This window comes from Durio zibethinus, chromosome 10 (assembly GCF_047325235.1).
Source record: "Durio zibethinus cultivar Kanyao isolate XHJ-2024 chromosome 10, ASM4732523v1, whole genome shotgun sequence".
Classification (NCBI taxonomy): Eukaryota; Viridiplantae; Streptophyta; class Magnoliopsida; order Malvales; family Malvaceae; genus Durio; species Durio zibethinus.
In genome coordinates, this window is record NC_143171.1 from 2,071,844 (window position 1) to 2,088,533 (window position 16,690).

Sequence of the window (16,690 nt, forward strand, 5' to 3'; positions counted from 1 at the left end):
AATTAAAACTTAATTAAATGTAATAAAATGTAAAAAACTAATATGATTATTGAATTTTATTAGAAAGATTTTTTGGCCTTTTTGTAAAAAAAAAAAAAAATTGAAAGTGATGTAACAATTCCAAACAGAAACCTGTATGAATTATGATCCAAGGAGTAAGATAAGTTATAAATGATTTTGAAAATAACTTTCTAGATAATCAAGAAAGTTTAAAGTAGAAATGGGATTGATTAAAAAAAATAATGGGGGTACGAAAAGAATATTAAAATTTTTTAAAAAAGATTAGCACCCTAAAGGCAATGTTCTTTTAAAAGAAATCTCTCATGAAAAAAGGTGAAGTATGCTAGAACTCTAAGAAGGTTATGTACCAAAGAGTACGTGGGGAAAGCAAACAAATACAGGAATCCGCATGGCAAAACCACAACATGGATATCCTGATATATCCCCATATTTAGAGATAGAGCTTCATAAAAATATTAAGTTGGAGAAGAACTGGTAAGTGGTAATGAGATAGAGCTTCATTAGATTGTAAGTTCAGAAAATGAAATAACCCATCTATTGTATTAACACATGTTACAAAGGAATACAAATATAACTTGAATGAACTAATGCAAGTCACAAATTCAACTATCACCACTGATGAGCAGCCATAGAACTCAAGAACCCTGATTCCTAGAGGTTTGTAATAAAATTCAATTCTTTCTAATGCCAATGGTATAACAATCGAATGAAATAAACCGTAAATTAAATCTTTGTAATAGAAGCACCAGTGTAATTAAGTCTACATTGCAGACGAAGAAAAAGCATTTCATTACCAAAAGAGAAACTTGCAGTTCTATAATGTTTAATACTTGTTCTCGTTGTAAAGGAAATTGTTGCATCTAGCCAGAAAAATGGACAAAAAAGAGGGAAGTACAGCCTTCCACTCCACTCATCCATAACTCAAACAGCAAAGATATAAAACACCAAAACAAAACCAATCAACAAAATATGGTCCAAAGAGACTTTCTAAAACAAATAGTGCTAAATTACTGTGATACACCAAGCCACTTAGAGAAGTTCTCAAACTCTGCGTAGTCACTATCAGAGATCATTGTCTGGTACCACGCCTTTCCTGCTGAATTGATTGCGGCTGCCTCCTCCTGAAATGTCCAAAGGAGAATCGGGAACCAATAAGAAAAGCCAATCCAGAGGTTCAAAAATTTTCAGGAAGCAATCCAAGATAAACCACAGTTGTTTAAGGAAACTAGAACATTTAAACAGTTCATTGCAATCAGATATTTAAATAGATATGTATAGAAAAACTCTTTCAAACTTTTAGGGCCACCTTATATAGAATGAGGCTATCTTTCCACGAAAAAAAGACAAGTTCATAAGTAAGTTATCACTTATAAAAGGACAATTTGATGGAAAAAGATTTGTAAGATACACCAGATTACAATAACAACCACAAAACATTAGTAGTCAAACTATTTAAAATTCTATTTGCAATTTTAAGACTAATCAAACAATTAGTACCATGTAAACCAGACAAACATCAATTTGGGAAAAGATAACATTGGCATCTTAGTGAAAAAATTACTAAAAGAATGGTTCATAAAACAAGAACATACATTTTAACACCACAATTGCATCAAATAAATCGGTTTACATACATAAGTGATGCAACAAATTAATCACACTGAATAGCAAGCAAGGCCACAAAAACTTAATACAAATCATTATACGAACAATTGCATCAAGCCAATCGGTCTACATACACAAGTGATGAAACAAATTAATCACATTGAACAGCAAGCTATGCCACAAAAACTTAATACAAATCATTATACGAACAAGAATGTAAACTAAACGCAAAACAAATAAGACAAGACAAAATCAAAAGAATCAAATACCTTGGAGATGGGTTTTCTTTTCTTGTCGAGCTTCTCCTTCTTGGCCTTGACTCGTTGAGCCTCAGCCAAAAGAGACATTCTCCTAGCAGTTTTAGCATATGGGTTAAGCTTCAGCATAGCATTCAAATTCTTAAGAGGGTTCTTCTTCATTGGTGCTCTCTTGACGTCCTTCTTAATCGGCTTCACAACCGATTGGACCTCATCAGAGTTGATAATCCTAGCCAAATCAGCATTAACCATCTTGGGACGGGGCAGCACGTAACCCTTCTTCTTCTCTGAAGACTTATCAAAAGTCCCATAGATTGAATCAAGCTTCTCAAAAGCCGATTTGGTCCAGATCACGAAACGTCCCAAATGTCCACCAGGAGCAAGCTTGAGCAAATTCAGTCTGTCCACATTGGCTATTTCCACGCCAGGAATGTTCCTGAATGCCCTTACGAGCTTGGCTCCCTCTGTCCCGTACACAATCAATGGCCCTTTTCGAGAAATATAGCGACGGTTCCTCATTTTTCCCTTTCCGGGACGAATCGCCTGGCTATCTTTGGCCTTCTCGACATCGCCATAAGCCCCGATCTGTTTCAAAACCTTAATAGCAGCGGATGTCTTCTCAACGCCCTCAGCGGAATCCGAAATCACAAGTGGAAGTTCCGGAACCGACTCGATGCGGTGACCACGCGCCATCACGAGTGAAGGAATAGCCGAAGCGGAAATAGCTGAAACGACAGCGTATCGCTTCAGGTTAACGTTGATTTTGCGGTGCCAGCGACGCCAGATCTTGGTTGGAGCAAACATGCGACCGCCACGACACATGTTACCGAAAGCACCTTGACCAGCTCTGTGGGTACCACCACCAGGGACACGTGGAATACGTGAGACGGCACGACCAGTTCCCCAGGATTCGGCGGAGGTCTGGTGACCAGCGCGTTTGGAGACGGCGTAAGGTTGACGTTTGTTTTTGGAGATGTTGTCATGGACGTGGCTGACAACATCAGGGCGGATGGCAGCTTTCATGACGTCGGGCAGAGGGACGGTTGGGGCGGCGTCGGTAGCCATGTCTCCTTCCAAGGTTTGGACATTGACGAGAGGGCGAACGGCTGCTGCGGCCATGCTTCGGGTGGCGGAAGGGGGAGTGGAAGTGTGGGAGGCTAGGGTTTTTGTTAGAGAAAATGAAGCAGGGTTTGAGATCAATATATATGGGAAATATTTAGGGTTAAATTTTGGGTTTTGGGATTGTTTGCTATGGGCTTTGTAGTGGTTTGTTCTGGAATAAGTGTCGGCCTTTCTGAGATAAGATGGCCCAATTGCATCCAAATTGGATCGAATCTAAAAGGGTTTTCCGCGGCTGGGATTGGATCGTGAAAACCGAAAAGAAACAGAAGTTTGGGATAAAGAAAAAGACTGCTTTGGACTAGGATTGAGAAAAAAAAAATCGGAATCGGAGTATTTTATTTGGTTTAGATTGATTTTTTTATTTAATTCAAATCAAGTTAAAATATTAAATAGATATATTAAGTTTGAGTCAGATTTCAAATTAAAATGTAAAAAATCAAATCGAATCAAATTATATATTTTTATTAAAATATATATTTAAATTTTTATAAAATAAAAATAATTATTTTATATATAAATTTATTCAAATATATTAAAAAACTTATTAAAATAATATATAAAAAATAAAATAATTAAAATGTGATAAACCAAATTGAACTGTAAAATTCAAAATTAGTTTCAAAAAAATCAAATCAGATTTAAATCAAATTTTAAAATTTTATAATATTATATATTATTCAAAAAATTAAATCAAATTCGATTTGATCTTAATTATTATCACTTTTTTATTTTTGATCATTTGAAAAGTGAATAAGAGATGGGTATTTCATTTTAATCAAATAATTAGCCATTGTTAAAAGTATAATCAATTAAGTTTAAGTAGATACAATATTAAGCTTAAGTTTGAACTCTACTTTAAATTCAAAATTTGAAACTCGACTTGTGTTTGATTAAATTTTATTTTTTTTAACTAAAACTTGACTTAAAATAGAAATCAAACTCACTCAATTATGTTCAATTAACATATAAAAATAATTAAATTTTTATATTTAATAAAAACTTGATTATTTGTGTTCAAACGTAAGTTTAAATTCAATATATTGTATTAATTAAAATAATTAAAATATATTAAAATATAAAATTTGATTAAATTCGTAAATTACTTAAATCAAATAACAAATATTTAAACTTAATTCAATCAATAAATAAAATTATTTAAATTTAAACTTGATTTGATAATAATCGAATAAATTTAAATTATATTTAAATCAAATCTAAATAACTTATAAACATGTATAACCTTAGCAACCCAAAATGAGAAAATACAAATTTTTTTTCGGTGTGTTTTTGTTGGGCTAAAGGAAACTTGTCAGCCCAATTAGGACGAGTCATCAAAACTTTCATGCCAATAATCAACCATGCTAGCTTGAGCCCAATGACCCATTAGGCCATTCCTTTTATGGAAGGATTTGTCATTGTCATGATCTAAAAGATAAAATGGCCTCACAATTTTCAAACAAAATTTGCCACAGAACCCAATGATCTCACTTTTACCATTGTTCGCCACTAGGATGAAAGCTTTTTTTTTTAATTCCTTCTTTTCATTTTCCTTATTAAAATTTTTCGACAATAACATTATTTATAGGGCCGATTACTTTAACTGCCGCATTTGTCTGATGTCTATATTAAAAATGGGTGCTTCGTTAGATGAAGGATAAAGGAGTTAGGTGCCACTTTTCATGAACAAAACAATACCATTCAGCAGTCAAAAGCCAGCAATTCACGCTTCTTTTTCTCTATGCAAAAGGCTTTGCTTTTCCTTTTGTCTCTCCTTCTCTGTATATGTTATTGGATTAATTGGTTATCCTTCAGGTTTCTCTTGCTCACGGTCAACTTATGCTTTAGTTTTTTTTCCTAATTAAATCCCAAATTAATTTCAATATTAGTAAAAGAGTTTTGGGCACTGTTTTAAATAAAAATGATAATGATTTGGATCAAATTTTATTTAATTTTTTAAGATAATATATAATATTATAAATTTTTAAATTTAATTCAAATTCAAATCGATATTTTATATTATCATAATCAAATTAAATCTTATCGATTTAATTTGGATTGATTTATTAATTTTGAATTTTTATTTTTATATATTATTTGAATGTAAAATTTAATATATTTATATATAAAATAATTATTTTTATTTTCTAAAAATTTAAAATATATATCTAATAAAAATTTATACTTTGATTTAGTTATTTTTTAAAAATTTTTTAAATTTAATATATATATTTAATATCTAAATTTAATTTAAATAAAAAAATCGATCAAAACCGAATTACATATAATAATTATTATAAATTAATTTTTCAAGGAACTGGACAAAGGTCCTAATCACACACTTATTCGTTACTATAAGTTCCCATTTCACATCTATTCAGTCAGATATTTTGGTTAAGCCATGTCTGGTAAAAGCTGTCCCACAAGGCCACAAACATACAAAAGCAGAAAAACGAGTATGAACTTTGGTTCGCTTAGTTCATTCTTTTGGTGACTTAACATGTCTCCGTGCATGTATCTGGGACTGGGAAGCTTTCACATTAGGGGAATCAAAATCATGAGATATAGTGCTGGAAATTTGCCTAGCTTTGAATTTTGATCTTTGCAATTATTAATTTGTTTTTATCTATTCATCATTTCTGATTTACCATAAATTTGACTCCACAAATAAAATGCGATTAAATTTCTTTCACATTTGTCTCCGTTTATGTAGCACACCATCTTTGCTTCCTTTCCAACATGCTGCACACAGAAGCACAGATCAACAGATTGATTATATATATATATATATATGTATGTATGTAGCAATTATTGAAAAATTTAATGTGGCCTTTACTGAATTGCAATGGACCATGAGTTTGCAAACTTGGGAAACAAGCAATTAAACAAATGAGAAATTCAATCCAGGCTTCCACTTTCTTCCAGGCAGCTGGCAAAGCATGTCTTGGAGGGATGTCAACTTTCAACTATGATCAACAAAGGAAAATGGGGGGGAAGAGAAAGTAGGTATAAAGAGGAGAAAAGCATTTTACATAATGGAAAGCAGAGGAAAGGGAAGAGAAAGAGATGGTAGCTGTTAGCATCAAAAATTATAAATGGGATGACCAAAATGAAGTACACAACACTAATGGAGTTGTTAGCCAGTCACTTTTATTGAAATTGACATTTAAGCAATTCAAGTTTCCTCCAAATTAAGAACAGCAATAGCTTGAAAATATAGAGACAAGTCAATCCTCATTTCATGTCTCATTTGCGCTTCAGCTGCCATAGCCCACATCAAGAAACTACCATGAACCCCTGGATGATGGTGATAGTGCTATCAAAATTGCTGAACTGAAAGTAAAGATATGCTAGTGTGGCTTTAATAATAAAATCCTCCATGATGAAAAAAATTATATATATGGATTGGAGGGTTGGTGAGCAAAACACCAATTCCAGGAAAGTGCTTTCTTGGAGTTGGAGAGTGTGGCAGGGGGAGTCCCAACTCCAACAATCATTGGAGCCCCACTCAAACAAATGTGTCACTTGATTGGTTATTTTGTTTCACTTACCGACTTTTCTATTATCCATTCCTTTCTCATGAAGTTCCAAGCAAGTCTTCCCGTATCCAGTCAAGCTTTTCTGGAAGAAAGCAACACTTCGCTAGATCTCACTGTGGATTACTGTAAAAAGTATGTAATTGTGCAACTTTTTTTTATAATTAACCTTTTTTTTTTTTTTAATTTTAAGAAATGGAATTCAAATTCTGCTTTTTGAATTATAACGTTAACATATGTATCGAATCTAATGAAAGCAAAAAATGAAATCAAGATCACTGAATATTACGAGCAAAAAAATGTAAATGGTTTTAGCGAAGTAATAGGAAATTAAATTTAATCTTAATTCTTTAGGGTCAAAAGATGTGGTAAAATCTTTGAAAAATTGTCTAGCAAATAGTGGTTAGTGCTGTCAAATGAAGCTTCGTCCCTGGTTTCCAATGCCAAAATATATAACAATTATAATGAAACAAATGGAAAGTTTTGATGAGGTCAAGATCTTATCTTGAACACATTTCCTTGCAGTTTCTCACATCACTTTTTTACTACCACAAGAACCATATAAATAAAATAAACAAACAAATTGAAAATCGTCTGTTTCATAGGATTTCCTCGTTACTGCCTCTTCATGTCATGAGTTGGTGATCCATTGGACACTCATGCTCGGTTGACCTTAGAATCTGCTTTTGACTCTTCTTTTACCCATTTAAGAAGAACACCTCGTGTCAAATATATACCCTAATATTAAAACTTCTCAAAGGAGAAATTTCAAATTCAAGCCCATTATTGAAATCAATCACACATATATAATTATTTAAAACCAAACTAATTTTGATGAAAATAATAGATATTAAATATCCATAATTTTTTATTATAATAAATGGAATTATTTTCCATTTTCACACTTCTTTTTCATCACTTGACAATAGTTTATTGCTTTCACACCTAATAAAATTTCATTAATCATGTACGGTTGTTTAAATACTTTTTAAAAAATGACAAAAGCAATAAAATTACTATATAAAAATTAGGACATTATTAATAAATTTTCTCTGCGTACAATTTGAGGTGGAATCTAAAATTAAATTAATTTTTTATTACAATTACTTAATTAATATCTATTATGTGGGTGCCATTTAAATTTATATGGAGTAAATGAATCTCAAATTCATTAAAAACTGATAACATATGATAATGAGAAATGTCAAAATGTGTAATTTAATTATCCAATTAGTCATATGAAAGTAATGTTCGTAAAATCTTTAATTATTACTTCCATATTATTTATAAATAGTTTGATAGCAAGAATATCATTTATTTATTATATAATATATATATATGTTTATTAAATTAGATTATTAAATAATACTTTATTATATTTATTATATTTATTTGAAATTTAAAAATTTAGAAGTTAAATGTTTATAATTTTTAATATTTATATTTGCACGTAAACGTATGAATATGTATAAATTAGGTATATTTATCTATGTAACTATATATTTTATAAATAAAATATTAGATTAATACCTGCAAATCCAAACCGTTCCTAAAAAGAAATCGATAAGACGATAATGGTACGTATCATTATATAAAAAAAAAATGATAGGTTCACAAGTACGGTAGTGATTACTTTCGTCTGAGTAGATTACACAGAATACTTTCTCCCACAGACAATGATTCCAGCCTACGAAAACGACAATTGAGTATTATTATTAAAGTGGTCCAAGTCGAATGCATTAAAGTTCAGCACATATGTCATCCCCGTGACGTCACTTAGCGGAGACCGCCACGTGGCACCACCAAAGCAGCTTCGTTGCATCCTTCCAGGAAAGTGTCCATGAAACAGCAGCTCATAAAAATAAATAAAAATAAAGGAAAAAAAGAAAGATAATCCTTAGATTTTTGAGAAATTTAAAATTATTTATTTATATAAGTATAAAATGGTTTCTTCTATGCGTTCCAAGTTTCCCTTCCTACACACCATCAAAAAACCAAAGGCCAAAGTCCAGCTTTCCTTTGAAATGGACTTCTCTCATGAGAACTCAAACCCTAACCCTAATTATACCTTCTTCTCTGAAAACTTCGACCCCATGGCGGAGTTCGAGCTGTCGGATTATCTTATGCTTGATGGTGGCGCCTTCGAGGAAGATACGTCGTCGCAAAGTATGGCGTCACCGGAGAAGGGCATGGGCGGAGCTAATGAAATTTGTGGTGCAACATCAAAAAATAGTACAAACATGCAAGTGATTTTGATACATAAGCCCCCCACTGGGATTTTGCATTTTCTTTTTTGGTTTCTTCATGAAAACCCAAAAAAAAAAAAAGAAGTAAATTAAGTAAAAAAGTAATATAGTTATTATCATTAGTTTTATTATTGTTTAAGAAATAAAGGGTTTTTTTTTTTATTTTGTTTTAAAAATTGTAGAAAATGCAAAAGTGGAGTGAGGAAAAACAAGTTGGAAGTGGGGCATCGAGTTGCATTTAGAACGAAATCAGAGATGGAAGTCATGGATGATGGATACAAATGGAGGAAATATGGGAAAAAGTCGGTGAAGAACAGCCCGAATCCAAGGTAATTTGCTACTAATTATGATCAGAACAATCTGAGAATAAGAAGAATAAGGTATTTTGACTTTGGGTCTATCTTATTGCATGAAATGATCGATAACATATATGATATGAATATTTTAATTTCCTTGATATTGAAACCACTAGATCTCACCATGTTTTAAATTTTGAGCGGACCCCATAACTTTGTGTACATCTATGGTGGTTCATATTAATTTCTTTGATATTTATTATATATTTCCAACTTGATAAAAATTTAATTTTCTCACATTTCTTGCTCTTGAACATTTAGAAATTATATTCAACTATAAGCACACAATAATCTATCTAAAAACAATGGATTTGGATCACAAAATGGGCTGCATGGGGGATTATATGATATAATTCTAGCTTTTTTACTAATAATCTATAACAATACGTTAATTAGCATACCATTTATTTTTCTTCAATTATAAGTTAAATCTAACTAAAATTTTTAAAGTAATGATTAATCATGCTAGCATTTCATGTTCAAAGAGTTAAATTCGAATAACTCGTATCTTGAAATAACAAAACTACAAATCATTTCTTTCCTATCCTAAGCGCATAGTTTTGCACTCCTATGGATGTTAAGCTAGCTTTAGTTTAGTTTAGAAAAAACCCTTGGGAAGGTTGGTTTGCTGCCATATAATTTAACATCTATAGAGATGAATCAAGACATCACGTGCTAGAGTAGGATGGTTTGTAGCCAATTAAATCCGAAGGGGGTGGGTGGGACGCCACAATGTCAAGCAAATTACAGTTGCCAAATTGCCATTGTCTGTGAAGTAGACTGCAAGTGCAAGAGGCATCGATTACTCCCCAGTCCACATGCACGGTGGGCTATTGCGGTATCATCATGTCATGTGCCCACAGTACATGTGATTTTTCCTTTTCTATCTGTTTTGCCCAAAACCAAACCATAGCCATGCATTTTCCTGCCAGCTGGCTGTAGAACTTGTGGTGCACGGTCACCATCTCTCTCTCTCTCTCTCAATTTGGGTAAAGTTATATATATATATATATATATGTTTATATTCAATCCCTTCTGATACAATCATAGCTAATAAATGAATCTAGTTTCTTCGGGGAGTATATATATATATATATATGTTTATATTCAATCCCTTCTGATACAATCATAGCTAATAAATGAATCTAGTTTCTTCGGGGAGTCTATCATTTAAGTTCGATAAAAAGCTGCCAGTTGAAAATTTTTTTATAGTAATTAAGTTCAGCCTCTGCCGTCTTGCTTGAAGGCTTCATATTGTTTAAGTACATGTTGGTTGCCTGGGGTCCAGAGATGCTTATTTTGTTAATACTTAAGAGCAAGTGGATGGCTGTACCGTCTGAGGCTCAAGGGCGCCTAATATGGCTGCTCCAGCTTCTCTGCTTGAGCTGTGTATGAATGAAATTGGGCTGAGGCATATATATATATATATATTTATATTTATATTTATATTTATGTTTATATATCTCGATGGGCAAACATGGGGAAGCTGTGAAAGGACTACTTGACAGCCTCTCTGAAAATTAATTACATAATGGACCACGTAAAAGCAAATAATGCTTTGCTGCCTCCTATTATATGATCCAAAATTAATTGTAATAAAAATAATAGATTCATAAATATAGCGATGAATTTGTATATCAATTATGTATTCCCCATTTGTTTTCATGGTCGATCATGATAATGACCTGATGTGAATAAATATTTTTATTTATGTAGGAATTATTATAAATGTTCAAGTGGCGGATGCAATGTGAAGAAGAGGATAGAAAGGGACAGAGATGACAAAACTTATGTTATAACCACCTATGAAGGTGTTCATAATCATGAGAGCCCATGCATGGTTTACTACAATCAAATGCCCCCCCTTATCGTTCCCAATACTTGGACCTTGCAGGCTTCTCCTCCCTCTTCCTCTTCTACATGAAAAAAAAAAAAAATACTTGCATATGTGTGTTATACAGATAAAATGCTTTTGAGAGATTAGTTGAAACTAATTTTTCCACTACGCTTTTTTTGGGCTGAATGTTTCAAAATTCAGCCCATTGGAGAGTGGCTCGACCCCCGCCCCCAAACCCACTTTAGTCCAATTCAATAGGATTGGAGGAAGCTAGTGGATTGACTTCAGCCGCCTATTGATGTTGTTGATGTTATAATTTTAGTTTCCATCTTTGTTATTGGAACTTTTTATCCGTAAATTAGTTATAAATAATTTACTTTTTCTTTAAGGAAAAAAACCGATGCATTTGTTGTTGTGAATGAAGCTCCATGTAAATATAGGATATAATTGCAAAATAATAATATTATATAAATACAACGTATGATCATTCACATAGATATGTTGAATAAAATTTATTGTGAATGTATTGAGTAATAATCAATTTAAGATATATTAAAAGAAAATATTTGTATTTGATGCATAATTAGTATATTTATTCAAACATGGGAGCACATTCTAATGCTAATCCAGTCTGTTCATGCCTCTACTTATCCAATAAATTTAAAACTCAAAAATTAACATTTATGGAAAAAAAAATTTAATGCTAAGCATGTGATTTTTGCATATGACAGGCCCATTTACACGTATGTGATAAACTTTGCTCATTAACACTTTCGGATGAATCAGATCATAAGCCCATTGAATTGAGCTCGAGGTGGGCCTGTATGAATCCGTTTAATCATATACTTATCAGCACATGAAAAAAAACCAGATATTAATTATTACTGATCAATCCATCAGAAAGCCAATTTTACATTCCCTGCTTTAACTTATTTCTTTTTCATTTCTATTTTTAATCTGATTGATTTCCCACATTTTCCTAATCTTCTTATCAACAGCACTAAAAACGTTGTTTTCTTTCTGGGAAAATATAGTTTTAAACCGAAGTTTGGAAGCTCTAATCTGAAATTCAAAGAGATGCCCAGTTCTCGTCCTACCATTGTAAAGATACCCATCTTTTTGTTAGATCCAATTTCGTTCAGAAACGACGAGCTTTAGGATCGTGGATTTGGGTGTAGATCTTGGGTGGGTTTTGGTGTGAGATGGATTTTGGATGGAAATATTGGGAACCCATTTCGAGAAATTGTTGCCCTACTTTGGATTTGTGCCTGTTTGATGGGACTTGACTAGTATTGCTATTGTTTGTAGAGTTTTAAGTGTTTTGTTGGAGCAGATTTTCACCGCTTTGGTTGTGAGAGAAGAAAAAATAATAAAAAAAAGGCATGTTTTGGAGGGAACGTGAGAGGGATAACAAAGAGCTTAATGGGGGACCTCCTTGTGGGCAGGTTAGAGTTCTTGTTGTTGGTGATTCAGGTATTCAAATTTTACTTTTTTTTATTCATATATTGTGTTTGCCTTTTGAAAATTTGTCTGCGTTTTGCTGTATGGAGTAGCTGTTTAGGGTGTTTAATGAGTTTGTATTCTATAAAATTGTTTTAATTGTCTTTGTTTAGTTTAGCTGTTGCTGATTTTGTGGATTGGTTAAATATATGGATTTCAGTTTAAGATTCCTGAAGTGGAACTCTGCTGGACAAATAAGAACGTTTGGTTTACTTGCCAAAATGTAAGGATAAAAGGAATTAAAGTAACAAATGGTTTTGTTTCTGCATAAAAATTTTGAGAACTTGATTAATAGCCATTAATGCTACAAATGATAGATGAAGTATGGTGTGAAACAATTGCCTGACTGGCTCGGTTTTTGGTTGAGGAGATCTAGTGTGTGATATGTATGTATAAGAAATGAATACGGGATGATATATTAAGATTTGAAAGAAATGAGAAGAAGGTAGAAGTTTTAGTAGGTTTACTAGGTAAATCATTAATCTTAAGAGCTAAGATGGTACGCTTCAATTCTTTTTATTGGTATAACAGGGAGCATTATGGCTTGAACCAAGGATCTTTAACCATGCTCCTTCCCACCCTTAACACTTGAGCTAATAGTACGCTTCAAGTCAGTTTAAGCAAAAATCTGCATGGCCTTGGTGATGGTACTTCAGTAATTTGTTAATGACTGTTTTATTTCTTTCTGTTTCAAGAGAAGAAATCTTTACAAAGGAATCACTAGTTTAATGTTCCTATGTGATTTCCTTTGGATGTTTTATTGATTTGTTTCTGGCTCCTTGAGTGTTTTTGACGCTTTGTTGTTCCATTATTGGGCAGTACGCTGACTTTTGATCTGCTGTTCTGATTTGTTTACTTTTCATGCTTAAATTAAATATAAAAATGTTTGTTTTCAACCTTTTATTAGATGCCGAACTTTAGCTTGAATCTTAGTCTTTTGACAGGTGTGGGGAAAACTTCTCTTGTTCATCTGATTGTCAAAGGCTCTTCCACTGCTCACCCCCCTCAAACTATTGGATGCACAGTTGGTGTGAAGGTAAAACTTTGTACTCCTTTGCTGCTTTATAAAGTTATTGTTTAAGTTCATTCACCAAGTAACCACCACCATCTCTACACAGCATACCACATATGGTAGTCCTGGTAGCTCTTCAAGTAGCTTAAAAGGGGACACTGAGAGAGATTTCTTCATTGAACTCTGGGATGTGTCGGGACATGAGCGATACAAAGATTGTCGGTCTCTTTTTTATTCACAAATTAATGGTGAGTACTTAATCTCTTTGCTTGAGAAAAATGATATGTGTCTAATTATCAGCATGTGGGAACTTTTTCCTTCTCCATCTTCCCATACTAGCCTTTTGTAATTACTGCCAGCTCTTTGACCTGTGATTTACTCTCATGATTCTGCGTTGAAATTTTGTGCAGGTGTTATTTTTGTTCATGATCTTTCTCAACGGCGAACAAAAACAAGCCTGCAGAAGTGGGCAGCTGAGATTGCAGCAACTGGGACATTTTCAGCTCCTCTAGGTTCTGGAGGTCCTGGGGGACTTCCTGTCCCATATATTGTTATTGGTAACAAAGCTGATATTGCTGCTAAAGAGGGTACGAGAGGTAGCAGTGGCAATCTTGTTGATGTAGCTCGTCAGTGGGTTGAGAAGCAGGGTTTGCTTCCATCTAGTGAAGAGCTTCCACTGACTGAGAGTTTTCCTGGCAGTGGAGGCCTAATTGCAGTAAGTATTTTTAACTTATGCATTGACTTGCATATATGTTGGTTAGAGTAAGAATTTCTTATTTTATTCTTTCCTTATTATATCCTTTCCAAAATTTATGGGGGAAACTGGGGTGTTTCATGTTAATTGGTCTATTTCAATGTAGAACCTTCTCTGACTCATTGTGATGTAGAACAAGTAGGGGAAAGAGATCAAATAGAAATTTAGAGGGAAAGTCAGAGACAGACAGAAGCATTTAGGGAGGAATAGAGGAGATAGAGAAAAAAAAGAACAAAGGGAGAAAACTAGAAAGAATCAATAGAGGGAGAAAATCTCAATAATCAATATCTCAAAATCTCAAGCATTCATCAACCAAACCAACATAGGGTTTTTATTACTAAACCTGTAACCCCTAATAAGATACAAAATACCAAATATAACCCTAAAACCTTAGTACTTGGAAAAGAAATAAAATATTAATTAATATAAAATAACCTAAATATATGTAAAGATTACAATCAAACCCCTAAAGTAAAAAATAATGTCCTAGATAACATAATCCCTCAACCAGCATATTTCCATCCTCCATCACATTACCTCCCTTGCATCACTAAGTCATCCCATAGCAGGTACCAATCACCTTCTCCCCTTCTTTCTCCTCCCCTGCCTTCCAGAAAGATCTTGATCTATATATTTTCCTCCTGCACAGGACCAACCCCTGTTGCTGGTCAGCAGAGCCTCTCTCTCTCTCTCTCTCTCTCTCGTTTAAGCCCTAATAGTTTCAAACCTTTTCCAAACTAATTTCTAATCTCAACAAATGGTCTTCGGTTTGCACCTACACTTGTTCAGATATTCTTGCTAATTTGTTATGATGTTTGGTAAGATCTGTGGATATTTTGATGGCTGGTAGTTGCTCTACGAATGGGGTTAGTTTTGATTCTGAATCTGCATCCTTGCGGTGGCAAGAAAGGGCCAAACTTGTTGGTTTTGCCATGCACGTAGAACAAATAAATTTTGATGTTCTTACTAATTGTGTATGAAATCTGTGTTTATCTGAGTTTGGAATGGCAAATTAAGGTCATAGTTATTGCTTATTGAGTAAAAGGGTCTGGTTTTTCTGAGAGAAATTAAGTTTGAGTTGCAGGGTTGGTGGCAAGGAAGATTTTTCATTGGATAAGAAAACACCAGAAAATGTTTGTTCTTGAGTTCAAACAACGTAAATTCTTATCTTTTTGCGGAAGACATTTATTTCAGGAAATTGCTCTCCAAGTGAAAATGAGCGTAAGATATCACCACTATCGCTGGCCATGGCAGCTTCCCTAGTTTAGCTGATAAATCAACCAGGATATGCTGTTAAAATCTTTAGCAAAAATGTAGGGTTGGTAAAAATCTGATACCTTTGATGAGCATGGCAAACCCAATGTAACAATTAATTTGGACTTTTGCAAATTGTAGATATCTAACATTTTGCTTGATGTTTACAGGCTGCGAAAGATGCAAGATATGACAAGGAAGGTGTAATGAAATTTTTTCGCATGGTATTATTTTTCTCTTTGCTTGCTTTTGTATTCTAGCTTCTCAAAATTTAGTGTGTTAGATCTTGTTAAACTTATATGATACTTGTTTCAGTTGATCAGGAGAAGATATTTTTCAGATGACTTACCAACCCCAAATACATGGTCCATATCTCCTGCTCAGAGACCTTCTCAACGTTTAGATGAAAATTCCAGTGATGATGATCAGTTGTACAAGCGTACAAGGTAAGTCTGTCTAAGAAGTAACCTTGGGAAACTTTTATGTGAGGAATAACATTTTTCTTCTTCTTTCTTTCCCATTGTTGTGGTGTTCTACATGAAAAGATGCTTCCTACTTAAAACTTTCTGTTGATTGCAGTTTGAGTGGCGACCCTTATAATTACAACATGCTTCCTCCCTTACCAGCTCAGCGCAATCTGACTCCACCTCCCACGCTTTACCCTCAACAGCCAGTTTCAGTGACTGAGAATTACAGCCTCCCAAGATTCTCCTTTAGTGGCTCCCAAGAAATCAGCAGCAGCACTAGATCAAAGCGTGCAGATATTAATGTCTGATGTAATATCGTTTCCAATGTTTGCTACAAAACAATCACCATTGCTGAGAGGGAGAAATGTTGTGTTTATTCTTTGCTCCATATTTTTTCCCTATTCGTTTTGCTTGTAAAACTGGCATGCCAATTCTTTTATATTCACAGTTACCCTCTAGTAGCAGGGGTTTTACAGTTTTACTGGATTTGTAATTCTTGATTGTTTACCCCCAAAATTATAGGCGATTCTTTACAATTTACTAAAAAAATTAAAAAAAAAATATTTACCAACTTTAGCATAAGTGAATTATCTGTAAATATAATTGTAGAGCAAGCTTTCTTAGTTTTAGCCTTAAGTTTTTCTCTGCACTTACCTATATAAATATATTGTTAATTATAGCATGAAAATTATGTTTGAAAGTTGGATGGGGCGTGTTTTTCATATA

At 33.3% G+C, this 16,690-nt stretch overlaps 3 protein-coding genes across 3 annotated transcripts; 2 read left to right on the forward strand and 1 right to left on the reverse strand.

Moving 5' to 3' along the window:
- Positions 1–786: 786 nt before the first annotated feature.
- On the reverse strand, positions 787–3,054 carry LOC111292540 (large ribosomal subunit protein uL4-like). The gene is made up of 2 exons (XM_022884969.2): positions 1,896–3,054; positions 787–1,142 (listed from the first exon to the last, which is right to left on the reverse strand). The coding sequence occupies exons 1-2, from the start codon at positions 3,000–3,002 to the stop codon at positions 1,029–1,031; spliced, it is 1,221 nt and encodes a 406-aa protein (XP_022740704.2). The 5' UTR covers positions 3,003–3,054; the 3' UTR covers positions 787–1,028.
- A 5,437-nt stretch (positions 3,055–8,491) lies between these two features.
- Positions 8,492–11,396, forward strand: LOC111291948 (putative WRKY transcription factor 51). Its single transcript, XM_022884088.2, has 3 exons — positions 8,492–8,780; positions 8,967–9,113; positions 10,857–11,396. The coding sequence occupies exons 1-3, from the start codon at positions 8,494–8,496 to the stop codon at positions 11,062–11,064; spliced, it is 642 nt and encodes a 213-aa protein (XP_022739823.2). The 5' UTR covers positions 8,492–8,493; the 3' UTR covers positions 11,065–11,396.
- A 184-nt stretch (positions 11,397–11,580) lies between these two features.
- LOC111291947 (small GTPase LIP1-like) lies at positions 11,581–16,445 on the forward strand. The gene is made up of 7 exons (XM_022884087.2): positions 11,581–12,450; positions 13,422–13,513; positions 13,596–13,737; positions 13,900–14,204; positions 15,668–15,721; positions 15,813–15,943; positions 16,077–16,445. The coding sequence occupies exons 1-7, from the start codon at positions 12,360–12,362 to the stop codon at positions 16,270–16,272; spliced, it is 1,011 nt and encodes a 336-aa protein (XP_022739822.1). The 5' UTR covers positions 11,581–12,359; the 3' UTR covers positions 16,273–16,445.
- The last annotated feature ends 245 nt before the right edge of the window (positions 16,446–16,690 follow it).